General features: G+C 40.5%; 1 protein-coding gene and 1 pseudogene across 2 annotated transcripts in view; one reads left to right on the plus strand and one right to left on the minus strand.

Annotated features, from left to right (window-relative positions):
* Positions 1-27,614, minus strand: part of STARD9 (StAR related lipid transfer domain containing 9) — a 142,164-nt gene that overhangs the window by 52,596 nt on the left and 61,954 nt on the right. Inside the window, exons 5-10 of the mRNA XM_080657070.1 lie at positions 25,786-25,818; positions 25,639-25,700; positions 23,341-23,453; positions 19,093-19,162; positions 18,231-18,303; positions 1,262-1,329 (exon numbers count right to left, since the gene is read on the minus strand). Coding sequence (XP_080513196.1) covers positions 1,262-1,329; positions 18,231-18,303; positions 19,093-19,162; positions 23,341-23,453; positions 25,639-25,700; positions 25,786-25,818 — 419 coding nt within the window. The remainder of the gene's footprint in view (positions 1-1,261; positions 1,330-18,230; positions 18,304-19,092; positions 19,163-23,340; positions 23,454-25,638; positions 25,701-25,785; positions 25,819-27,614) is intronic.
* LOC308254160 (ferritin light chain-like) lies at positions 1,369-4,475 on the plus strand (annotated as a pseudogene). The gene is made up of 2 exons: positions 1,369-1,373; positions 3,956-4,475. The product of its transcript is annotated as a ferritin light chain-like (transcript).

Raw genomic sequence — 27,614 nt, forward strand, 5'->3', positions numbered from 1 at the left:
GCTGGCTTTTTATACAGTGTATATATAGAGTAGAGGCCCGGTGCACGGATTCGTGCACCAGTTGGGTCCCTTGGCCTGGCCTATGGGATTTGGGCTGAAACCAACATTCCCCTAGGGGTCCCAGATTGCAAGAGGGCGCAGGCCAGGCTGAGGGACCCCACCAGTGCACAATCGGGGCCAGGAAGGGACACAGGAGGTTGGCAAGCTGGGAAGGGACCGCGGGAGGGCTCCAGGGCATGTCCGGCCTGTCTCGCTCAGTCCCAATCGGCCAGACCCCAGCAGCAAGCTAACCTACCAGTTGGAGCGTCTTCCCCCTGGTGGTCAGTGCACATCATAGCGAGCAGTTGGACAGCCTTAGCATATCATTAGCATATTATGCTTTGATTGGTTGACCGGACATTTAGCATATTAGGCTTTTATTATATAGGATAGCCTTTTGGTATAGCCACTTCCCCTCTGCCTTTATTGTTTTATTTCACACATTAATGGCCTTATGATATCTGTGTCATTACTGTCAACTGTCTCAAATTCTTTTTTTTTTAAACCAATGGGCAATAGTCAAAATTTACACTTCTGATTGATACAGTTCATTCCAGATAACACCTAGTTGTTTTTGGGTTTTTTTGCACTTAATTTTTAAGGGAATGCTGTACCATATTATTTATTTAGCAGTTTTAAAATAAGAAAATTTCCTTATTTCATCTTACTTTTCTGTGACCACATTGTCCCAAAGATTTTCTTCTTTCTGGACATGTGACTATAATTCATGCTTCATTCTAATACTTAAAAGCAGAATCTTTTCCTCAATGCCACAATATTAAAAAACAACACAAAGCTTTTTTTTTTTTTTTTTTAGTAATGTAGAGAGATGCATAAAATCAAAACTAAGTCAAAGGAAAGAAGTATGCTTTTTAGAGCAGCAGCTTTCAATTCTGGCTAGCACTGAGCGCTTTAAAAACTACCAATACTTGCACTCCCCAGACCTCACTAATAACCTGATTTATTTGGTCTAAGGTGCAGACCAGGCATTGGGAATTTTAAAAGGTCCCAGGTGATTTTAATGGACAACTAGGAGTGAGATCCCCTGACACTAGAAGCTATAATTTCTTAACCTAGTATTCAAAGAATATGTTTCTTTTGTAATTTTTTTCAGGATTATTGAAATATGAAAAAGGCTGGAAAAAGGTTATTCCCTAAAAACCGAGCAAGCACAAGGTCACTGCCAAGGGAGTAACTCCCCTTGGCTTTGAAATCTAATTACCTGCCTGCTAGGTCCACAAGGTTGATCTTGCTAGCGACTTCAGAGGGGAGGTTGTTCTCCAGAACCGCCTAAGGTAGAAACACATTTAAACCTTGTCATTTAGAACAATGCGGTTTTTTACCCCTTAGACACCCTCCTAACCAAGGTGATATTTTGGATTTTAGCCAACTCATTCCAAAAAAAAAAAATCTATATTCAGGTGTGCCAGATGAGATCTCAATATCTGATAGATACAATCAGTAAGCTCTGGGTCCTTACTTCACTGAAAACATAAGCAAGACTTCTACTGAAAAAACTGGGCAAATCCCCAAAAAGCCCTCTGACACCAAGGGACACCAAGAATTTTAGTACAATTGACCAGGCAAATGCTCAACTTTCCTCCAGGGGTCTCACAGCAGGTTGGGGCCCTGCTGGACGTTTGGTTTGTCTCCCTTGTTAACCTGAGTCACATCAGGCTAACTGGTACAGCAGTGATTTTTAACCTTTTTCATCTCATGGCACACAAACTAATTACTAAAATTCTGTGGCACACTAAAAAATGTATTTTTTGCTGATGTGACAAAACATTAGGTATACTGGTAATTTTGATTCATTCACACTGGGCGGCTATTGTGTCAGCTGTTCTCATTTTTTTATTTGACATTCTAACGGAAAAGAGGTCAGCACCCCTGACTAAATAGTCAGTATTGCATGTTTTAAAGCTTTTTGAAGCACACCAGTGTGCTGCAGAACAGGGGTTGGAAATCGCTGGGCTAGGGCAAGCACTCTGCATCTTTATATTATACTGTTATTCAGGGGCATCCAGCCCTCAAGAGCAAAACTACTTTTCCCTTTTTTTTTCCCTCTTTAAGTCAATGTTTTTTATTGTTTTGTTTTAATGTTGTACATCCATCACAAAAAATCCAGCTTTAAAATATTTCCCAATTTTCCTCAAGTGTATTTGCAATCAGTCTCCATTCCCATCCCCATCCCTAGGCAACCGCTCACAACTTTCTGTCTTTATAAATTTGTCTTCTCAGGATATTTCATATAAAGAGAATCATACAATATATGGCTTCTTTCACTGTGCATAATTATCTCAAGATTCATACATTTTAAGGTGTGTATCAGTAGTTCATTCATTTTTATTGCTGAGTAGTATTCCATTGCATGGTTTATCCATTCACCTCTTGATGGACATTTGGGTTGTTTTCAGTTTTGAACAATTCAAATAAATTTTATAATTTATTAAAAAATATATTTTATACAAGTACAAATATGAGTACTTGAATATTTGTGTACAAGTCTTTGTATGGACATTTTTTTTTGTCTTGGGAAAAATACCTAGGAGTGGATCACATGGTAGGTGTATGTTAAATTTTTAAAGAAACTGATTGTTTTTAAAAGTTATTGTACCACTTTCCATTTCCACCAGTAGTTAGTGTATGAGAACTCCAGCTCCTATACATCTTGCCACTATTTAGAATAATTACTGTTTTTAATTTTAGCCATTTTATTTAATAGATTTTTTTTTTATTGATTTCAGAGAGGAAAGGAGAGGGAAAGATAGAAACAACGAGAGAATCATTGATCGGCTGATCCCTCACTGAGGATAGAGCCCGCAATCCAGGCATGTGCCCTTGACCGGAATCAAACCTGGGACCCTTCAGTCCACAGGCCAACATTCTATCCACTGAGCCAAACTGGCTAGGGCTAATTATAGCACTTTTAAAAGGGAGTAGTGATCTCTCATTTGGTTTCAATTTGCATCCTGTAATAACTAATGGTGTTGGGCATCTTTTCAAGTGCTTAATTGCCATCTGTATATTTTCTTAAATGAAGTGTTGGGTCAAAATTTTTACCATTGTCTTGAGTTGTTTTATTAAGTTTGGAGAGTTCTTTATATATTCTGGATACAAATACTTTATCAGATATGTATGTTTTACAAATAAATTCTCCCAATCTGTGGCTTTTCTTTTTATTCTCTAACTAGTAGCCCTGTGCACGAATCCGTGCGCCAGTAGCTCTCTGTGGGGCCTGGACACTCCACACCCACAGACCAGAGGTGCTCTGCAGCCCAGAGGCCCATCTGCAGCCGGACGTGAAACACTTTGCCTTGTCGCCAGGGCGACAACGCAAGCGTTCCGTGCCCCGGCCTGGCCAGAAGCCCAACTGCAGCTGGGCGCGGAACGCTTGCCTTGTCGCAGGGGTGATGATGCAAGCATCCTCCCTACCCCCACTCCATGCCAGCTGCCCAGAGGCCCTCCACAGCCAGGGTGGAATGCTGCCTGCTCTCAGTGGCCGCCCCTCCAGGACTGGGGGACACAGGCGGGGTTGAGAGGACTGGGCGCCGGCATCTTTGTGACAGAGTGATGGTTAATTTGCATATTACCCTTTTATTAGATAGGAAAGTCTCTTTCAAAGAACAGAAGTTTAAAATTTTGACCAATTCCAAATTTCAATTTGTTCTTTTGTTCAATTTGTATTGTTAGTGTCATTGCTAAAAAAAAACTTCAGGCAGTGCACTCGGAGGTCCCGGATCTGTCTCTTGCTTCAACAGTGTTTGGATGGAACAAACCCAGGGACGCCCCTTCTTCCAGCCTCTGACCATTCTCCTGCATCTCATCCAGTCACCACCTTCAAAACCACCTCTGGGACCAACCAACACACCGTTGTTTTTTTTTCTACCTTAACTCCTTATTGCCAAACAACCAGGAGCTCCCAAATTCATCAGAATTATTCCACCGAGGTGGAGGCTGCATTCAATCGCCTGCCAACCTGCATCTGCGGGCCTCCTACACCTACCTCTCTCTGGGATACTATTTTGACAGTTACGATGTGGCTCTGGAGGGTGTGCGCCAATTCTTCTGCGAGTTGGCGGCGAAGAAACGAGAGGGCCCTGAGCAACTCTTACAGTTGCAAAACAAGCGTGGCAGCCGCATTCTCTTCCAGGACGTGCAGAAACCTTCCCAAGATGAGTAGGCAAAACTCAGGATGCCATGGAAGCCACCTTGGCCTTGGAGAAGAGCCTGAACCAGGCCTTTTTGGAGCTGCAGGCTCTGGGTTCTATCCGTGTAGACCCTCATCTCTGTGACTTCCTGGAGAACCACTTCCTGGATGAGGCGGTGAAACTTATCAAGAAGATGGGCAACCACCTAACCTCCACAGTCTGGCCAGCTCCCAGGCTGGGCTGGGTGAGTATCTCTTCGAAAGGCTCACCCTCAAGCACGACTAGGAGCCCTTGGAGCCCAGAGGCCTTTCAGAGGCCCCTGTGCATCCCCCTGGTGTCTCTGGCTTTTACCTGAGCCTCTTCCCAAAACTACTAGTCATTTTTTTTTTCCTTTTTTAAAAATTATTGTTTAAAGTATTACATGTAGTAGTACAAATATCTCCTTTTTATTCCCCATTGACCTTCCCCCAGCCTCCCCTACCCCGTCACATGCCCTCATCCCACCACCCTAGTGTCTTCTGTCCATTTGTTGTGCTTATATGCATGCATACAAGTCCTTTGGTTGATCTCTTCCCCCCCCTCCCCAACACTCCCCTGCTTTCCCACTGTAAATTGACAGTCTGTTCGGTGCTTTACTGCCTCTGTATCTATCTTTTTGTTCATCAGGTTATAATGTTCTTTATTTTCCATAAATGAGTGAGATCATGTGGTATTTTTCTTTCATTGCCTGGCTTATTTCACTTAACATAATGCTCTCCAGGTCCATCCATGCTGCTGCAAATGGTAAGAATTCCTTCTTTTTTACTGCAGCATAGTATTCCATTGTGTAGATGTACCATAGTTTTCTAATCCACTCATCTGCTGATGTGCATTTAGGCTGTTTCCAAATCTTAGCTATTGTAAATTGTGCTGCTATGAACATAGGAGTGCATATATCCTTTCTGATTGGTGTTTCTAGTTTCCTGGGATATATTCCTAGAAGTGGGATTACTGGGCCAAATGGGAGTTCCATTTTTAGTTTTTTGAGGAAACTCCATACTGTTCTCCACAGTGGCTGCACCAGTTTGCATTCCCACAAGAAGTGCACGAGGGTTCCTTTTTCTCCGCATGCTCACCAGCACTTGTCGTTTGTTGATTTGTTGATGATTGCCATTCTGACAGGTGTGAGATGGTACCGCATTGTCGTTTTGATTTGCATCTCTCAGATAATTAGTGACTTGGAGCATGTTTTCATATGTCTCTTGGCCTTCCTTCTGTCTTCTTTCGAAAAGATTCTATTTAGGTCCATTGCCCATTTTTTTATTGGATCATTTATCTTCCTTTTATTAAGTTGTATAAGTTCCCTGTAGATGTTGGAGATTAAACCTTTATCAGTGATAACATTTGCAAATATATTCTCCCATACAGTGGGCTTTCTTGTTTTGTTGATGGTTTCTTTTGCTGTACATAAGCTTTTTATTTTGATGTAGTCCCATTTGTTTATTTTCTCTTTAGTTTCCATTGCCCTAGGAGCGGTATCAATGAAGAAATTGCTTCGGTATATGTCTGAGATTTCTCTGCCTGTGGATTCCTCTAGTATTTTTATTGTTTCCTGTCTTCTGTTTAAGTCCTGTATCCATTTTGAGTTTATTTTTATGTATGGTGTAAGTTGGTGGTCTAGTTTCATTTTTTTGCATGTATCTGTCCAATTTTACCAAAGCCATTTATTGAAGAAACTGTCTTGACTCCATTGTATGTTCATGCCTCCTTTGTCAAATATTAATTGAGCATAGTGGTTTGGGTCCATATCTGGATTGTCTATTCTATTTCATTGATCTATATGTCTGTTCTTGTGCCAGTACCAGGCTGTTTTGAGAACAATGGCTTTGTAATACAGTTGCAATCTGGTATTGGGATCCCACCTACTTTGTTCTTCTTTCTCAGGATTGCTGTGGCTATTCGGGGTCTTTTTTTTATTCCAGATGAATTTTTGGAGAGTTCTTTCTAAGTCTGTGAAATATGCCATTGGTATTTTAATGGGAAGTGCACTGAATCTATAGATTGCTTTGGGTAGTATGGACATTTTAATGATGTTGATTCTACCAATCCATGAACAAGGTATGTTCTTCCATCTGTTTACGTCTTCCACTATCTCTTTTTTCAGTGTCCTATAGTTTTCCACATATAAGTCTTTTACCGCCTTAGTTAAGTTTATTCCTAGGTATTTTAATTTTTTTGGTGCGATGGTAAATGGGATTGCTTTTTTAGTCTCTCCTTCTGTAAGTTCACTATTGGTGTAAAGAAATGCCATAGGTTTCTTGGCGTTAATTTTGTATCTTTCTACATTGCCGAATTCATTTATTAAGTTTATTAGTTTTTTGATGGAGTCTTTAGGGTTTTTTATGTACAGTATCATGTCATCTGCAAATAAGGACAGCTTTACCTCTTTTCCAATTTGGATGCCTTTTATTTCTTCTTCTTGTCTGATAGCAATGGCTAATACTTCCGGTACTATGTCAAACAGGAGTGGTGAGAGTGGGCATCCCTGCCTTGTTCCTATTCTTAGGGAAAATGGTTTTAGTTTTTGCCCATTGAGTATGATGTTGGCTATGGGTTTATCATATATGGCTTTTATTATGTTGAGGTATGATCCTTCTAGTCCCACTTTGTTGAGAGTTTTTATCAAGAAAGGGTGTTGGATTTTGTCAAATGCTTTTTCTGCATCAATTGATATGACTATGTGATTTTTATCTCTAAATTTGTTTATGTGATGTATCACATTTATTGATTTGCGGATATTGTACCATCCTTGCATTCCTGGGATAAATCCTACTTGGTCATGGTGTATGATATTTCTGATATACTGCTGGATCCGATTTGCTAGAATTTTGTTGAGGATTTTGGCATCTATGTTCATGAGGGATATTGCCTGTAATTCTCTTTCATTATGTTGTCTTTATCTGGTTTTGGTATTAGGGTGATGCTGGCTTCATAGAATGAGCTTGGAAGTGTTCCTTCCTCTTGAATATTTTGGAATAGTCTGAGGACAGGTTTTAGTTCTTCCTTGAATGTTTGGTAAAACTCCCCTGTGAATCCGTTTGGCCCTGGGCTTTTGTTTGCTGGAAGCTTTTTGATCACTGCTTCAACTTCTTCCATAGTTATTGGCCTATTGAGATTTTTAGATTCTGTCCATTTCCTCCAGGTTGTCCAGTTTGTTGGAATAGAGTTGTTCATAGTATTTTTTAATAATCCTTTGTATTTCTCCTCTTTCATTTCTGATTTTGTTTATTTGGGTCCTCTCTCTCTGCTTCTTTGTGAGCCTGGCTAGAGGTTCATCAATCTTGTTTATCCTTTCAAAGAACCAGCTCTTGGTTTTTTTGATCTTTTGTATTGTTTCTTTGGTCTCTATGTCGTTTATCTCTGCTCTGATCTTTATTATTTCCTTCCTTCTGCTTACACTGGGCTTTTCTTGTTGCTCTCTTTCTAACTCTTTGAGTTGTAGGGTTAGGTAATTTATTACCATTGTTTCTTGTTTTTTTTGCAATAGGCTTGTAGAGCTATGAACTTCCCTCTCAAGACTGCTTTTGCTATGTCCCATAGATTTTGGATTGTAGTGTTTTCATTGTCATTTGTTGCCATGATGTTTATTTCTTCTTTGATCTCTCTGGTAACCCAGTCATTGTTTAATAGCATGCTGTTTAGTCTCCATGTGTTTAATTTTTTTGGATTGTTTTTATTGTAGTTGATTTCCAGTTTTATGCCACTGTGATCTGAGAAGATGCTTGATATGATTTCTATCTTCTTGAATTTGAAGAGACTTTGCCTATGACCCAACATATGGTCTATCTTTGAAAATGACCCATGTGCACTTGAGAAGAATGTATATTCTGTGGCTTTGGGGTGAAATGTCCTAAAGATGTCAATTAAATCCATCTGGTCTAATGAGTCATTTAGGATTGATGTTTCTTTGCTGATTTTTTGTTTAGAGGATTTGTCCAATGGTGATAGTGGGGTATTAAAGTCTCCTACTATGATTGTATTGCTGTCAATCTCTCCCTTGATATCCTCCAGGAGTTTTTTTATGTATTTGGGTGCTCCTGAATTGGGTGCATATATGTTTACCAGAGTAATTTCTTCTTGTTGGATTGCTCCCTTTAATACTATGACGTGGCCTTCCTTATCTCTTTTTATGTCCTTCCCTTTGAGATCTAATTTGTCAGATATAGGTATTGCTACCTCAGCTTTTTTTCATTTCCATTCACCTGAAAAACCTTTTGCCATCCCTTCACCCTCAGTCTGTGTGTGCCTTTTTTCCTGAGGTGGGTTTCTTGTAGACAGCAGATATATGGGTCGTGTTTTCTTATCCAATGTTACCATATGTCTTTTGATTGGGGCATTTAATCCATTTACATTTAAAGTTATTACTGATAGGTGCTTATTTGTCGCCATTTAATTCTTTACCCCTGTGTTCCTTCTTCCTTTCCTATTTCTTTTTTTTTTAATATATTTTATTGATATTTTACAGAGAGGAAGGGAGAGGGACAGAGAGCTAGAAACATCGATGAGAGAGAAACATCGATCAGCTGCCTCCTGCACACCTCCCACTGGGGATGTGCCCGCAACCAAGGTACATGCCCTTGACCGGAATCGAACCCGGGACCCTTCAGTCCGCAGGCCGACGCTCTATCCACTGAGCCAATAGGTTTCGGCCTATTTCTTTTTTTTACAGCAGACCCTTTAGCATTTCTTGCATTGCTGGTTTGGTGGTAATAAATTCCCTTAGTCCTTTTTTGTCTATGAAGGTCCTGATTTCACCTTCAATTTTGATTGATAGCCTTGCTGGGTACAGTATTCTTGGATTCAGACCCTTCCTTTGCATGACTTTGTATATTTCATTCCATTCCCTTTGACCTGATGAGTTTCTGTTGAGAAATCAGTCGCTAGTCTGATGGGGGTTCCTTTGTAGGTAACTTTCTGTCTCTCTCTGACCACTTTTAAGATTCTTACTTTGTTGCTGGTGTTTGCCAATTTAATTATAATGTGTCTTGGCATCGGTTTTTTTTGGGGGGTTCATTTTGCTTGGGATTCTGTGAGCTGTAGGGAGCGGTTATAGGGTTAAGCCTCAGCCTGGCCTGCTGGCAAAGCCCCAAACAAGTCCCAGCTTAGAGGGCACAGCCTTCTTAGCATAATTAAGCTTGATCTTGTGACTGCTCCCTGGATCTTTCCTGGGTAGCTAATGGGCTGTGGGAGTTGCAGCAAGTGCTGCCAAAACAAGTGAAACTTATAAGAATGTTGTAAATTACCTTGTTTACCTCTGACTATAAAATAAAGCATCAGCTTGCAGTCTGGATCTGTTCTGTGGTCTCAGTCACGCACAGAAGATCCACCTAGACCCAGCTTAATCACTTTGTCTGTCTTTTCTTCATCCTTCGCCAGCCCTCCCTCAGGCTCGCTGAACACTTGTCTGTGCTGGTGTGGCACAGAATACAACTTTGATCTATACTTTGTACTTTATCTAAAAATTAACTCAAACTGGATCATAGACATAAATGTAAAACCTGAAAATATTACTCTTGTAGAAGAAAACATGGGAGAACTTTTGTGATCTTTCATTAGGTGAAGTTTTTTTTTGTTTTGTTTGTTTGTTTTCTGCAAAAAGCTTTATTGTTTCATTTGGTCCAATGCATGGGAAAGGGCTCTAGGGTGGTTAAAAGAATGGCTAATGGACCACGCCATCTTGAAGGGGAAAGTGGATGTTATAAGACGCCTGAAAAGCCCAGGAATCTAAAAATACGGCACCCACCAAACAGCTGCGAACCCGAGAATACCGGTCCCCAATTGGTGCAAGCACGTGATTCAGAGGAGCTCTATACTCCACCACGGAAAGGAGAGAGGGAACTACATAACCAGACACCCGGAGAAGAGAGATCATGGGAGACAAAGAAATAGCCCACATATGAAAGAAAAGCAGGCATCAGCAGAAAAGGAAGTAAACGAAATGAAGGCAAGCAACCTGTCAGAATAAGAATTCAGAGAATGGTCATAAGGTGGCTGAAAAGAAAGGAAGACAAATTCTACAATATGCGTAAGAACCAAAAGGAAATGAAGAACCAAGAAGAAATGAAAAATGACATTGCTGCTGTAAAGAACTCAATAGTAAGCATCAAGAGTAGACTAGAAGAAGCAGAGGACCACATCAGTGAGCTAGGAGACAAGGTAGGAAAAAATACCCAAGTAGAGCAGCTTCTAGAAAAAAAATTAAAAAGCAGGAGGAGAGCCTAAGGGAACTTTGAGACAACACGAAACAAAACAACATCCATATAATAGGTGTTCCAGAAGGAGAGGAAACTGAGCAAGGAATAGAAAACCTGTTTTAAGAAATAATGACAGAAAAATTCCCTGATATAGGGAAGAAAACCCCCACACAAATCCAAGGAGCTCACTGTGCTGTGCCAGCACAGCCAAGGGTTCGGCGAGCCTTTGGGAGGGCCGGTGAAGGATCAAGAAAAGACAGACAAAGAGAATAAGCTGGGTCTAGGTCAGGGGTGGGCAAACTTTTTGACTTGAGGGCCACAATGGGTTCTTAAACTGGACTGGAGGGCTGGAACAAAAGCATGGATGGAGTGTTTGTGTGAACTAATATAAATTCAAAGTAAACATCATTACATAAAAGGGTACGGTCTTTTTTTTTATTTCAATAGTTTTATTCATTTCAAACATTTTAACAAGAAGAATGTAAACAATAATTATTATAATTTGAAACTTCAAAAAATGGAGGAATCATAGCACAATAACATACCTTATATTGAAGATGGCAAAGGCAAAATAAAATTGCCTAACAAAGGAAAGGTACAAAAGCCTTTCAAATTAAACTTAAATATAATAAAATAATTTAAAACTAAAACAAATAGAAAAGAACAAAATGTGTAAACAGTAAATTAAACATTTTCTTTAGTGCAACTTCCAAATTATGCCCGGGACGTAGATGTAGATGGCAATGTAGACTGGGTTGAAAGGTTTTTGGTCTTTAAAACATCAACTTCAGTGGGAACAGTGTTGTTGGTCTCCTTTTTTAGCTAATGCATCAAAGTCTGGAGTTAGTTTTGTTGTGGCTATTCTCAGGATAGATCTGAGGTGTTCGTCGGTTAAGCTGGATCTGTGAGAGGCTTTGTTGATGTTCATGATGCTAAATGTCTGCTCACAAACATAGGTTGACCCAAACGGCACCAGTATCTTCTGTGCCATCCTCCGGATGTTTGGAAAAGTGGCTTCATTAAGTGAAGCATAAAAGTCTCTTAGTTCAAGAGAGTTGAATTTCTCCTTTAGCACAAAGTCAGACTGAAGATCGATGAGTTCCAGTTGCACCTCTTCTGGTGCTGTTTCAGGGTTTTGTGACAAAGGACAGGCCACCAGTTGAAGTGACTGGTCAATTTTTTCAACATCAGAAAACCGACGACAGAATTCTGCATGCAGGTCATCCAGTGATTTGCTGTATTTCTTCATGTTTTGGATGGTCTCCTTCTGTGTGGCTAGTGTGGCAAAATGAGTGAAGACTTTGTCTGAAATTTGTCTGGAAGAGAAAATCAGCTTCGATTTAAAGGCTTTCACATTAGTGTACATGTCATGTACATACAGATCTTTTCCCTGTAGCTTCACATTTAGCTCATTCAAATGTGAAAATATATCTACAGCAAATGCAAAGTCACACAGCCAATTCTTGTCACTCAGCTCAGTAAATTCATCAGACTTCCCCTTTAATTTCAAAAATGCACCAATCTCTTCTTTGAGCTCCCACACTCGTTGGAAAACTTTGCCCAAACTCAACCAGTGGACACGAGAGTGGTAAAGTAAGTCGTGGTGATCTACATCAGTTTCCTCCAGAAACTTAATAAACTGACGGTGCTGAAGTCCCTTTGCTCGAATGAAATTAACAAGCTTTATGACTGGATTAACAACATGATTAAGTTGTAATATAGACTTGCACAATGATTCCTGGTGAATAATACAGTGAAGAAAAATAACATCTTGGTTAGGGTTCTCCTCTTTCACTTTATCCTGAATTCTTTTTAGCAGTCCATTTTTTCCAGTTAAATTTGGAGATCCATCTGTCGTGACATTAGCAAGTTTACTCCATGGTAGCTTCATTTTCTCGATGACAGTAGACACCCAGTCATACAAGTCCTCTCCCCGTGTTTTTCCTTTCAGTGGCTCCATGGCTAAAAACTCCTCCGTAATTTCAAAATTGTCACTAATCCCTCGGATAAAAATTAAGAGCTAAGCAGTGTTCTTTACGTCATTACTTTCATCCAATGCTAGTGAATAAAACTTAAAGAACTCTGCCTTACTATTTAACTTGCTGGCCAAGTCTTCATCAATCAGTTCCACTCGACGAGTCACTGTCCTGCACGATAAGCTGAGTTTTTCAAACTTGCCTTTGCTCTCTGGACACAAGAGACCTGCTGTCTCTATCATACATTCTTTCAAAAACTCGCCTTCAGAGAGAGGTTTGCTAGCTTTTGCTAATTTGAATGATCGCATACAACTTGCTTTGGTAGTTGTCTCTTGAATTGCAGTTTGTCTGTGAAAGACATTTTGCTGAGCCTGTAATTTAGCCATCAACCTCTGTGCAGTAGCCTCCCGTTCTTAAGGTGTCTGCTTGCTAGCATAGTTGCCATGCTTTGTGGCAAAGTGACGGCTGAGATTGTACTCTTTGAAGACTGCAAGTGTTTCCTGGCATATCAGACATACCGGCATTGATCGGACTTCGGTGAAAAAATATTTTGTTGTCCACTCCCTCTTTTTTTTTTTTAAAAAAAATATATTTTATTGATTTTTTACAGAGAGGAAGAGAGAGGGATAGAGAGTTAGAAACATCGATGAGAGAGAAACATCGATCAGCTGCCTCCTGCATACCTCCTACTGGGGATGTGCCCGCAACCAAGTTACGTGCCCTTGACCGGAATCGAACCCGGGACCCCTCAGTCCACAGGCTGACACTCTATCCACTGAGCCAAACCGGTTTTGGCTGTCCACTCCCTCTTAAACACTTGGCATTCACTGTCCACTTTCCTTTTCTTTGGTCCACTCATGTTTAATATTGGGCTAAAACCAACAGTACCTTCTCTTATTAAATTCTTTACTAAAATAAGACAGTAAAGTATAAAAACAAGTGATTAAATTTGCTCTACTATAACATTTTTGGTCTTCTAAAAAATATATATATAACAAAATCATCTGAAAAAGTTCAGACATGGGACAGAGGCACACCCTGACCATAGAGAACAACCCCTTTCCTCCATAGGAAACCTGTGTATCTTTCACACAGGCCCTTTGTTTATGGTAACACACATAGCTGCACATTGCTGTGTCTTCCAGACACACTTGTATGGGAGGTGCTAGGGCAGTGCAAAACATGGGTACCCAGTAGTTACCACTAGCACTTCCGTTACTGGCAAAAAACAGCCGCAGTGCACACAGTGTGAAAGAGCCCATTATCAATGTCAGATTGCATCCACTGGACTCTATAAAAACAACCAAGTGCCACTTTTAAATGCCCATTGCAACAGTTTTTCTTATTAAAAGCTGGAAATGGCAGGATATTTATATATATACCCCTACTGTGACAGCCTGGCAGAGCATTACAAAGGAGAAAACCCAGCATCTGGTGATGTCCATAAGTACAAGACTTCAGGCTGTCATTACCAGGAAAAGGTTTCATCTAAGTATTAGATATGAACATTTGATTTTCAGTTTTTCATTTGTCCAATTACTTCTGAAACCCTGAAATTAAGAGATTTTGTAATAAAATCTTTAGTTCATCACATTTCTATACAATCTTTTTGTTCAACCCACTGAATTAGGGTTTGTTCACACTAGCCGTGCTGCCGTTGCAGTGTGGTGCAGTACTGCAATGCAGCGCAGCTAGGGTTAATGCAGGGTACACAGGTTTCCATCATGTTTGCATTGATGCTAATGTGCAGTGGTGCATGTTAATACAAATGCCCTGTAGCACGCATTTTTACAGGCGCAAGGGGGAGAAGCAAACGCAGCGCAAAATGCATTTGTTTTGCCGCTAACACATGCGGTTAGTGGCCACGGTAGCGTTACTGATACCGCATCCATATCAGCAAAAAAATGCAGCCGCAGCATGGCTAGTGTGACATGTCCTCTGTGTGTCTTTTTCCCTGCTGCGCGCGTCTGCAGTGGGAAAAAAAACTGCAGTGGATACAAGCCCTAAAAGCTGAAAGTCTTTGTTGTTTTATTAACAAGTCATTGTGATGTACAGAATGTGGGAACAGGAAAAAATTGTGTTTGTTTAGAGCTCTTAATCTTACCTCAGAAAGGCTCTGATACTGTACTCTCCAGGGGCGTGTCTCCCTACATCACCACGATAACGTGTCTACGCATTCCCGAGGTGATGTTGGGAGACGCGTCCGCAGGCATTACAAGGAGCCTCTGGAAGATTGAGAGGTTGTTCCTTCTACTGAATGGGCGGATATAAATCCGCCCACTCAGAAGAAGGAGCTGCGGCCGTGTTTCCCGATGTTGCCATGTTAGCACTGCTGCTGGTGAAGGAGCGGAGGGGAGAGCAAGAGAACGCTCCGCTCTTTCGGCTCCGCTGGCCGGATAGAACAGCTGAACAGGCCGGATCCGGCCCACAGGCCGAAGTTTGCCCACGGCTGGTCTAGGTGGATCTTCTGTGCATGACTGAGACCACAGAACAGATCCAGACTGCAAGCTGATGCTTTATTTTATAGTCAGAGGTAAACAAGGTAATTTACAATATTCTTATAAGTTTCACTTGTTTTGGCAGCACTTGCTGCACCTCCCACAGCCCATTAGCTACCCAGGAAAGATCTAGGGAGAGTCACAAGATCAAGCTTAATTATGCTAAGAAGGCTGTGCCCTCTAAGCTGGGACTTGTTTGCGGCTTTGCCAGCAGGTCAGTCCAAGGCTTAACCCTACAACCGCTCCCTACAGTATTCCTTTGTTTTCATTTTTTTAATGTATGGATATCCAATTGTCCTACCACTATTTGTTGAAAAGACTAGACATTCTCTATTTAATTGCCTTTGCCTCTTCATTAAAAAATCAGTTGCCTATACTGTATATGTGTACAGATGTTAAGTGCAGTATTCTTTAAATGTAAGGTTACATTGGTTGAGAATGTTGCTCAAATCTATATCCTTGCAGATTTCTGTCTAGTTGTTGCTATCAATTATTGAAAGTGGGGCACTGGAATCTTCAGTTACTGTTACTGAATTACCTATTTTTCTTTTCAATTATGTCAATTTTGGAGCACATACATTTAAAATTGTTGTATCTTGATGAAATGTCTGTCTCTAGTATGTCATGAACTTTTTTTTTTTTTTTTTGCCTGACACTATTATAGTACTCTAACTCTCTTACAGTTACTATTTATGCGGTGTAACTTTTTCCATCTCTTTACTTTCAACCTATCTGTATCTTTTAATCTAAGGAGTGTTCCTGATAGACAGCATATAGTTGGATCTTGCTTTTACCTAGTTTGATAATTTGTATCCTCATCCATTCACACTTAATATAATTATTGATGTGTTCAGAATTATATTTGTTTTTATTTTCATGATGTATGACAATGTATACATATGATAAAAAACAATACAGCATTATATTATTGTTTTATGAAATTTTATTCTTTTAATGACATTAGGGGAAATGAGAAAGAATATATCACTCTATTTTAGCCTGAAAGATTTCCTTTAGTGTAAAGTAGGGCTGCTAGCAAGAATTCTGGGTGTTTTTTTGTGTGTGTTTTTTCGATGTCTAAATGTCCTTATTTCATCTTCAGCTTTGAAAGCTAGTTTTGCTGCATATGTAAATCTTGGTTGGCAGTTTTATTTTATTTTATTACTGTTTTCTGGTGTTCAATACTTCTGATGATAAGTCAGCCATTAATCATGTAATTGTTCTGTACATGATGAGTCCTTTTTCTCTAGCTGATTTTAAGAGTTTCTCTTCCTCATTCAACAGTTTCACTATGAGGTGTCTGGGTATGGCTCTCTTTGTGTTTATTTTATTTGGCATTCTGAAGCATCTTAGATAAGTAGATTAATGATTTTGAACAAATCTGGGGAATTTTCTTGGCCATTATTTTTCACAATTTTCTTATGACTATTCTCTTTTCTCTCTTTCTGGAATTCCCATTACACTTATGTTGGCAGACTTGATTTTGTTCCACAGGTCTGAGTGGCTCTGTTCATTTTTCTTTAATTTGCATTTGTCCCCTTCAAAAATAATTCTTCTGCCATCTCAAATCTGCTATTGAGTTCAATTAGTGAATTTTTCATTTAAATTATTGTACATTTTGATTCCAGAATTCCCCTTAAAAATAATTTATATCATTTTAGTGAAATTTCTTACAGCCATTGTCATCATGCTTTCCTTTAATTCTTAAAATGGTTTGCTTCAGTTCTTTAAACATATTTTTATTACCTGCTTTGCAGCCATTGTATACTAAATTCAATATTTGGAGCACTTAGAGACAGTTTTTATTGGCTGTTTTTTGTTTGTTTTTTTCTTAAGCATGGGTCACACTTCCTTGTTTGTTTTCCATGTCTAATTTTTTTAAAATATATTTTACTGATTTTTTACAGAGAGGAAGGGAGAGGGATAGAGAGTTAGAAACATCAGATGAGAGAGAAACATCGATCAGTTGCCTCCTGCACACCCCCTACTGGGGATGTGCCTGCAACCAAGGTACATGCCCTTGACCGGAATTGAACCTGGGACCCTTGAGTCCTCAGGCCAATGCTCTATCCACTGAGCCAAACCGGTTAGGGCCCATGTCTAATAATTTTTGGTTGAATACTAGATATTTTAGATAATATATTGTAACACCACTTTATTCTGATTTTTTTCCTATTTAGGGTGGTAGTAGTGGTTGTTTTGTTTGGTAACTTGCCTGGAATAAATCTTTAAAATCTGTCTCCCCTTGATATGCAGACAAAGAAGTCTCAGTAGGCTTTTCCCATGGTTGTTTTCAATTTTAAGCGTGGCTTCTTAGGAGCCACCCTGTATCTACATAGCTTAGTGTTTAGGCAAAGATTGGTCAGAAGTTGTCATCAAATACCTTGAGCCAATAAGACTTCTAGTCTCTGTTGACGGATCTATTTGGGCTAGGAAATAAATTAAAGGTTCAGACAGTTTTTAAGTTTACCCCAGCATTCACTAGTCACAGGGCCCCCTGTGTCTCCTCTGCATGTATGTGCAGATTCTGCCAGTCAGGGCCGTGTGGCTGGCTTGAGCCTATTTAGTCTCTGCTGTGTATGTGCACAGGATATGTGCGGATCTCATCACAGCACCTATGGCTGTATCATCTCTCAGAATTCCTATTAAATCCCCTGTTAGCCTGCCAATTCATTCTTGCCTGAAACAGAACCACAATCTGAGACTAATGGAGCCACTGGCCCTCCTTCGTCACTTAACACTGAGATCACCACTTTAACTGACAATGCCCCAATCAACACTACTGGCACCAGCAACAACAAAACTGCTGGTTTTCACAACCTTCCCTCCCCGATTGAACTACCTCATTAAGAGTCAGGGATGGGAGCAGCCCAAGAAAGTCCACTATACATATGAGTACACTATACAGCTCATATGTATAGTGTACATTCAATAGTTTTCTTGAATGTATGCTTCTCAGTTTAATCATATGTCTGTGGTCTATTTTAGAATAGAGAAATAGTTGCTTTTGACAGTTTTGTCCAGCTTTATGGTTGCTTTTGGGGGATAGGGTTTGTTGACCTCCTCATTCCATCATAATAGAAGTGTATCTTCTATTATTTCATTTTAACGCTTTTTATTTCAATCTTGCTATTTGCTTTAAATGCCCATACTGATCACAGACATGAAAGTTCTTTGAAATGTTAAAAGTAAATATAAGTAGAAGATATTTTAATTAGTCTTACTAAATGCCTCTATTGTTTCTAGGTGCACAGCTTACTAGACCTGTAAATGGAAGAAGTCAAAAGGGACTAGGAGAGGAAGAAATCTAAACAAATATAAGAGGTAACCAACCTGTGTGTAGTGGATAGTGAAGATGGCATGGGATCTGCTGCTGTCCTCATGAACATGGGTAGCTGCTGTGATTCTATGTATACAAGGCAAGACAATTAGGACGAGGATTGTTTATGCCTGGTGAATCCTTGAGGATCCATGGGGAACACAAGGAATTCCAGTGTTGAGGCTTACAGATAAGAATCATAAAACATCCATATTTAGTCCAGTATACTTAGGAGATAGTCCAATGAGGGCAGAAGCAGTATTCTAGGAACTGATATTGGAGAATAAAAAAGAATGTATCTTCATGCTAAACTACATTAGAACTTTGTTTTTAAGCAACAGAAACAAAAATCACAGTTGAAAAGGGGAATATTAAAGAGTAGTATTGGAAGAATATCCCAAGACAGACCCATTAAATAAAGACGGGGGTGGGGGGGAGCGGTAAAGAACTTGCTGGAGAAGAAACCTCAAAGACAGAGAATGTTGTGATTAAACATAGAATATTAATCTTATAGTGTCAGAAAGACCTTTAAAATTAGATCTTGAATTATAGTGCAGAAAGACAAATACTGCTTAAGCCAGATAGAATTCAGTCTCCCTCATAAATTCATTCCAATGTTAAGTCAGGAGAGCCTTCCCTTTACCTAAATCTAAGTCAATCATTCTTCTGTTTAAGACCATCTCATTACTAGTGAGAAGAGCACTAAATCTTAAGTCATTGCACCTTACCGTGGGTACATTACTGTTGTGAGAAAGGCCTCCTGAATAGGAGTTGGGGAGCTGCAGAGATAAATATCATCATACATGCCAAAGGGGTGAGAACACAGGACTGAAGAATGAGGCTCAAACGAATGATAGGAACAAACAAATGTGTTACCTGTTTGCTATTCCCTCCTCCAAGAGTTGAATTACTTGCTTATAGTTGGTAACTACATGTTGAGATAAACCTATCAGATTTGTGAAGGAGAAAAAAATTAAATAACATTTTTGGTAAAGTTTAACCTTTCCCTATAGTTCTTTAACTTTATCATTTCTACTTTATATTATTTAATAGACATGAGAGAACTTTCTAAATAATAAATTAAATTAAATATTTATTGGAAGCCTACTGTTAAGCATTGTGATAGGCTCTGGGAACATAGGTCTCTGCCCTCACAGAGATTATAATGTAAGACTAATTCATATAGCAGTTATGCCATCAACAACAAACCAATAACAATAAAATCCCCTACAATTCTGCTATGTAGGTTATAAAAAAGTTTCATATAATACTTCATTTGGTCTTCATTAAATTCCTGAAGTATACAGGTACTATCTCCCCACAATATGAGAGACTCAGTTTGACATACAGTAGATATGTCCCTATCTTCCCACAGTTTACAGTCATGAGCAGTTATACTATACATGACAATCTGGCATAGTGCCACAGGAGTAGGATAATCAATGCTCAGGAGACCAGAGAAGTGGTCAGGGCGGGCTCCATGAAGGAAGTAAGACTTGAATTTGGCCACTGTAGAATGGGGAAGATTTAGATAGGTGGAAAGTTGCTTGAGGACATGAAAGTAAATTTTTATGACTGGTTACTTAGCAAATCAAAAAGGGCCATCATAACTGTGCTAGTGAATCTCTATATCAGGGATTCAAGAGCAAAGTAACTACACAGGCTCATTGCTAAATACAGTTACACTAAATGTTAGCACACTAATTTGAAAACTAACGTTTTATAGTAAAGAACTGCTATTATTTAGATGTGATACTAGTTTCGTGGTTGTTTTCTTAAAGAAAATATTCCTAGAGGGGATAAATGGTGATAGAAAAAATAAAAAGGAAGAAAGAAAACATTCCTACATTAATTCAAAGAGATATCTGCACCTCCATGTTCATAGCAGCATTATTCACAATAGCCAAGACATGGAAACAACCAGTGTCCATCAAATGAATGAATGGATAAATTAAGTTGCAAGACAGACAGACACACACACACACACACACACACACACACACCCTAGTGGCCCGGTGCATGAAATTCGTGCATGGAGTGGGGTGTCCCTCAGCCCAGCCTGCATCCTCTCCAATCTGGGACTCCTTGAAGGATGTCCTACTGCCGGTTTACAGGGATTGGGCCTAAACTGGCAGTTGGACATCCCTCTCGCAATCCAGGACTGCTGGCTCCTAACCGCTCACCTGCCTGCCTGCCTGATTGCCCCTAACCACTCTGCCTGCCGACCTGCTCGCCCCCAACTGCCCCCCGCCGCCAGCCTGCTCGCCCCCAAATGCCCCTCCTGGCAGCCTGATCACCCCCAAATGCCCCCCGTGCCAGCGTGCTCACCCCCAACTGCCCCCCCTGCCAGACTGCTCACCCCCAACTCCCCTCCCTCTGTCCTGATCACTCCCCCAACTGACCCCACTAAAGGCCTGCTTGCCCCCAAATGCCCCCCCCCCTGCTGGCCTGATCACCCCTAATGGCCCCCCACACCGACCTGATCACCCACAACTGCCGTCCCATCCTGGCCTGATCATCCACAACTGCCCTCCCCTCTTGGCCTCTAACGGCCTCTACCTCGGCCCCGCCACCATGGCTTTGTCCAGAAAAATATCAAGAAGGTCTCCTGGAAGGTCTCCCAGTCTAATTAGCATATTACCCTTTTATTAGTGTAGATAGAGGCCTGGTGCATGGGTGGGGGCCGGCTGGTTTGCCCTGAAGGGTGTCCCGGATCAGGATGGGGGCTCCCTTGGGGCATGGGGCAGCCTGGGTGAGGGGCCTATGGTGGTTTGCAGGCCGGCCACGCCCCCATGGGGTGAGGGTCCCTGATGGGGGTGTGTGGCCAGCCTGGGTGAGGGGCTGAGGGCTGTTTTCAGGCTGGCCACATCCCCTTCAGGTTGGGGGTCCCCACTGGAGGGCTTGGCCAGCCTGGGTGAGGGGCTGATGGCTGTTTGCAGGCTGGCCAAGCCCCCCAGCAGGGACCCTCACCCCATGGGGGTGTGGCCAGCCTGGGTAAGGGGCTGAGGGTCATTTTCAGGCTGGCCACGACCCCCAGCAACCCAGGCTCCCAGCCCCTCCTTCAGCGGCAGCCAGGGCAGGCGGGAAGCTTGGCTTCCTCCATCTCCGGGGGCAACCCAAGCCTCCTGCTCACTCCAGCTCCGTGGGCGCCGCCACCTTTGTTGGGTTAATTTGCATAATCACTCCTGATTGGCTGGTGGGCATAGCGGAGTGATGGTCAATTTGCATGTTTCTCTTTTATTAGTGTAGATATAGATAGATATAGGTATATACTGTATATATATGATGTATACGTATATAAACACAATGTATACATACACACATATATATACACAAAATGGAATATTATTCAGCCATTAAAAAACAACATGGGTGGCCCTAGATGGCTTGGCTCAGTGGATAGTGTCAGCCTGTGGACTGAAGGGTCCCAGGTTCGATTCTGGCCAAGGGCACATGCCTGGGTTGTGGGCTCGATCCCCAGTAGGGGGTGTGCAGGAGGCAGCCGATCAATGATTCTCTCTCATCATTGATGTTTCTATCTCTCTCTCCCCCCTTCCTCTCTGAAATCAATAAAGAAATACATTTTTAAAAAAACAACAACATGGGTGGACCTTGAGGGCATTATGCTAACTGAAGTTAAGTCAGACAAAGAAAGACAAATACTGTACTGTATGAGCTCACTTATATGTAAATTCTAAAAAAACCACCAAGCTCATAGAAAGAGATCAGATGTGTGTTTACCAGAGGTGGGGGTAGCGGGGAGAGAGAATTTAAGGAAGGTAGACAAAAGGTACAAACTTCCAGTTATAATTAAGTACTAGATAAGTAATAATGTACAACATGATGACTACAGCTAACATTACTGTGATATATAGGGTGTCCCTAAAAATGTATACACACACTTTGGATAATTATAAAGGCAGGTTTTATTACAATATATTTCATTTTCAAAACTGAGCTACCAGCTGTTAAAGTGTGCATACATTTTGGGGGGGCACCCTGTATATGAAATTGTTAAGTGAGTAACTCCTAACAGTGCTCATCACAAGGAGAAAATTTTTTCTTTTTATTGTATTTATATGAAATGATGGATGTTAACTTTTTGTGGTAATCATTTCTCAATACATGTAAGTCAAACCATTATGCTATAAACCTTAAATTTATATAGTAATGTATAGCAATTATATCTCAATAAAACTGGGAAAAAAGAAGGTCCTGAAACAAACAAAAGAGCTGGATGAAATATAAAAGACATCAGCTTGAGGGTAGGGAGGGATAAGCAGATAGTAAAAAATTTACAGGCCATATACTGGGAAAGATGGAAGCTCAGTAAGACAAGGCCAGCGTTTGGGACAAAGGAAACTCCAACTGGCTCCCAACAAAGGAAGTGGTATTTTTTGTTGTTTTCAGGCTGTTGTTTATGATGGAAAATTTGGGAAAAGATACAGGTAGCAGAATCATGACTGGCACACCTGCTGAGTCATCCACTAGCCAAGCCCTGTTCAGAGAGAGACCAGCTCCCTCACCTTGTCAAGATTTAAATGAGCATATTGCTGAGGAAAGACGAGCATAACATATACATGTTATCTTATGAGTGGCCTGAAAGGGTAAAAACTTCTTCCACAGAAGAACCCAACTGTTCCTACTTAATAGTAAGACTGAGCCTAATGGAATAAGACAGATGGTACCAAACACCAAATATCATGCATGATGAGGAAGCAGCTCAGATATCTCCCCATCTCCCTACCACCGCCAATGGAAGAGAAAGTACCCTGAAAAAAAGACTAACTGGCCTAGGAACCAGCCATGGCCCTGCTAGATCTGACACCACAGACCTCACCTTTTCCCACACCACTTACCCACATCACTACATCCATTTATTCGTTCATTAGCCTTTATCACAACTAGTAATTAAGTGCTTGTTTTCTGACTCATGCCCACAAAATTGTAAGTTTGCCTATGAGGACAGGACTCTTTTCTATTTATCAATACATACCCAGCATCTAGTACAGTAGCTGTTCAGAGTAAGTAATCATTATACAACTGTTGACTGAAATAATGACCATTAGGAGGCTTGCCCTCGCTCTGGTTTGGTCTCAGACCTCCAGGACCATAGTGGCTCACCTTGTACATAGGGCCCCATCTCTGGGTGCTCCCTGACCCGCAGGGAATAGGATTTTTTTTGATCAGATGGCTTCAACAGATCCCTCACTCGTTCATTATAGATTTCCAGGAAACTAGAGACATGAGGGAAAAGGCACATATTTAGATTTTGAAAGACGGTAACATGTTTTCAAAATTAAACTTTGAGGCCTTGGCAAGGTAACTCAGTTGGTTATAACCAATATGCCAAGATTGCAGGTTCAATCCTTGGTCAGGGCACATACAAGAATCAACCAATGAATGCATAAATAAGTGGAACAACAAATAAGATTCTCTCTGTGCCTCATCAGTAAATAAAAAAAATGTTTAATTAGATTTTGGAGAAAAGTAACATGATTAGATTTTCAAATAAGTGGAAAAAAATACCAAACCAACAATCAGAAGGTCCTTGTTCTTCTTCTAGTTCCATCTCTGGCCCTCTAAGACCTTGATCACACCAGGTTCCCCCTTGAGTCTCTTTCTACATGTGTACAACAGGGTTTTTAGCATTGGATAGCAACACTTCAGTTTCGGTTTAGCACATTTTAAGCATAATGTCAGTAATGATTCAAGTTTCACCTTCAAGAGGCTATTTCAGCATGGTTTTAGGGTATGCTGCCACCAGCCTGCCCCTTGCTCAGGCCACCACAGCACGGAGTCTATGAGCTTGTTTGGTGAAGTGGTTTTCAAATGTGATCTCTGAGCTCTCTTATTCTGTGAAGGCATCTCAAGGGCCACTGCTGAGCAATGAAGGAAGCTTGTGATAAGGGTTTGGTCCCTACCCCTAACTGAAGTAGGACAATTCTCATTTTATCTGTTTTATATATGGGGATTCTGTTTAAGATATGCTCTATCTTATAGGAATCTACTGGCATGTTATTCCTTTTAAAAATAACAGCTATAACTAATTATTAAAATAAGTAAAGATTTTGATACACAAGAAAGCACACTTCCACAGAAAGGCTTTCCTCACCAGAACCCAGATGCTTGCCTGTGGAGTCAACCGCCAAAAAAAGCCACCATGCACACTCTCCTGATCAATTATTCTCCTTAACTTTCTCATATTTAGACACAAGAACCCTAAATGTCTCTTAGAATAGTGGTTCCCAGACTTCATGGACAATAAGACTTCTAATATACATATATATGTTTATACACATACACACAAGCACACAGGTTTGCAAATTTTTACTTTACAAACTTAAAAAGGTAAAAATAATGTTCACAATAATTTAATTTTTAAAAATGAACATTTTCTCGTTTGGAAGTGATAAAAATGTTCTGGAATAGATAGTGATGATGGCTGGACAACCTTGCAAATATCAGGAAAAGTCACTAAACTGTATACTTTTTAAAATATATATATTTTATTGATTTTTTACAGAGAGGAAGGGAGAGGGATAGAGAGATAGAAACATCGATGAGAGAGAAACATCGATCAGCTGTCTCCTGCACATCCCGCACAGGGGATGTGCCCGCAACCAAGGTACATGCCCTTGACCGGAATCAAACCTGGGACCTTCAGTCCGTAAGCCAAGGCTCGATCCACCAAGCCAAACCGGTTTCGGCAAACTGTATACTTTAAAAGCATGAATTTTATGGTTTACAAACTACATCTCAACTAGAGACCCAATGCACAAATTCGTGCATGGCTGGGGTCTGGCTGGCCTGCCCTGATCAGGGTCGATCAGGCTGGGCCAGCAGGGGGTGGGAGGGGAGCCCCGGGTGGTTGGTGGGCTGGCCCCGCCCCCTGTTCGATCTCTCGGTTGAGGAGACAACTTGCGTATTACCCTTTTATTATATAGGATTTAAAAAAAAGACATTGAACAACACAAAAAAAGAATACAGAGAATTAAGGGCAATTGGTCAACATTTTCACTTCAGACTGGTTAAAACTTCATCTTGGAGCGGCTAGCACCAGTCCGTCTGGGAACAAGAGTGTGGGAATGACTGACCTGGAGAACACCACAGTGGAGGCTGGAGGAGAAAGTCTAAAAGCTAGTATGAAACTGGACAGAGAGTGAAGGAAAGGAAACCAGACAGTCACGGCAAACTGGTACAAAGGAGACACCTGCTTGTTAAGCCTGAGGAAAGGAATTAAGTTTTCTACAACCCAAAGACCTAAGTACATTTCTCATCTCCCTATACTGCAAGATATTTCTGCTATGGCTTTCCTCCATTCTTCTGGATGACTCTGGAAGCAAAGAGAACAGCTGAACATGCCAGAATTTGGAGTGGAAATAGAAGAATGTTAGGCCCCAGAGCCTGGTAGGTTCTTACCTTACTTTTATCCTACAGGAGGAAGGCGGTGGGGCACATTCTTCCTCCCTGACGAAGAGACCCTGCATGAACCAGAGGGTTGGAATTTCACTGGAGTGTACAAAGGAGACCTACTTTGAGAGGATCCAGTCAAAAGAGAATCTATACCTCACATATCCGCGGCGTCAGCCCGACAGAGGCCTGGAGAACAGAAGGAAGGAAAGCATTACTGTTCACTCTCCTTGATGCTCCTCACCCAATGCCCATGAGCTGTCAGCAGGAGGACGGGCACATGGCTCCTTGTGCTGGCCTGTTCACTCCAAGGAGTTTCACTGGTACTGTGGCGAAGACTCTATTCGCAGTGCTCCCAGGAGGAATGCAGCAGAGGAGAGGCAGATCACCAGCACAAGAAGGAAGAAATACCTGCTTTTGTGAAATGAAGTTTCATCCTTCTTGGATCAACCCACTTTCTCATGGTGTTTCTCCCAGAACCTATCTCCTGTTTCTACACACAGGAAAAATAGATACAGGTGTGTTCAAAACACACATTTAGAGAGAAGTGACTTCTCTTTTAATCTTAGATCCAGTGCTAACCTGTACTCAGGTTAAAGGCTTTATACCCCTGATTTAATGGGCATTTTCTTCTTTTCAAATATATAAAATCACAATAAACATGGACTTATCAAGAATAGACTCAAGATGGATAAAAGACTTAAATGTAAGGCTTGAAACCATAAAAGTTCTAGAAGAAACCATAGGCACCAAAATCTCAGACATCTCTCATAGCAATATGTTTAATGATACATCTCCTAGGACAATGGAAATTAAGGAGAAAATAAACAAATGGGACTACATGAAAATAAAAAGTTTCTGCACAGCAAAATAAATAATCACCAAAATAACAAGAGACCCCCACTACATGGAAGACCATATTTGCCAATGATATATCTGATAAGGGTTTAATCTCCAAAATACATAGGTAACTCACACAACTTAACAGAAGACAAACAATCCAATTTAAAAATGGCCAAAAAACCTAAATAGACACTTCTCCAAAGTGGACATACAGAAGGCCAAGATACATATGAAAACATGCTCGAAGTCACTAATCACCTAAGAGATGCAAATCAAAATGACAATGAGATATCACCTCAAACCTGTCAGAATGGTTATCATCAACGTATCCTATTTTTATATACGATTGGAAATTACATAAAACAACACATTATAAATAATTAAATATTGATGGATAATGGTGATCAGAAATCAGCAAAGTTCTGAAGAGCGGGATTTAGATCCTGACCTAAGTAAATTCAACAAATAGTATGCCAGTACTTTATGGTAGGATTTATTCTAATAAGCACTTATAATTATTTTTTTACATTAGATAATGTTTAATTGAGAGACATAAAAAAGTATTTTAGTTGAGTTAGAGTTATATAATTCGCAATTAGTAAAAAAGGCTTTCTTGAAAATAATGAAGATTAAAGACTTTTTAAACAAAATGGGCTATTTCATTGATACTAAATCTAAGTAGATTTATTTAAGACTGAATAAATTTCAAGGCAGATATTCTACTATTCTAAGTATTTGTTTAAGATAATTTGCATTTTAATTGGATCTAAAGTTAAAAGAACATGGAGGTATTTCCAAATATATAAATAAAGATGGAATTCAAAAAAATAAAAAAATAAACATGGACTTAGTGAGCATGAGTTGGGCCCAAGGCAGCAAGGATCATCTTTCAGGAGGAACAGTGTTCTAAAGAATGTTCCTGGATAGTATTGTCACTGCTCCACCAGTTCACCTCAGCAGCGGACCTCTAACTCTAAAATAAAGAGGTATTCTTAAGGAACTCTACCCTTCTAATTTTCCATGATAAAAGAAGGCTCTCATAAGTCCTACATACTTTATAAAGCTCCCATCCCAGTAGTTGGTTCTCCTGCTTCTTTCTAACACTCAGGTCAAGCACGCATAGCCTCATTTCTGCTCAGTCC

The sequence above is a fragment of the Plecotus auritus genome, assembly GCF_963455305.1.
Source record: "Plecotus auritus genome assembly, chromosome: 1".
Taxonomy (NCBI): domain Eukaryota; kingdom Metazoa; phylum Chordata; class Mammalia; order Chiroptera; family Vespertilionidae; genus Plecotus; species Plecotus auritus.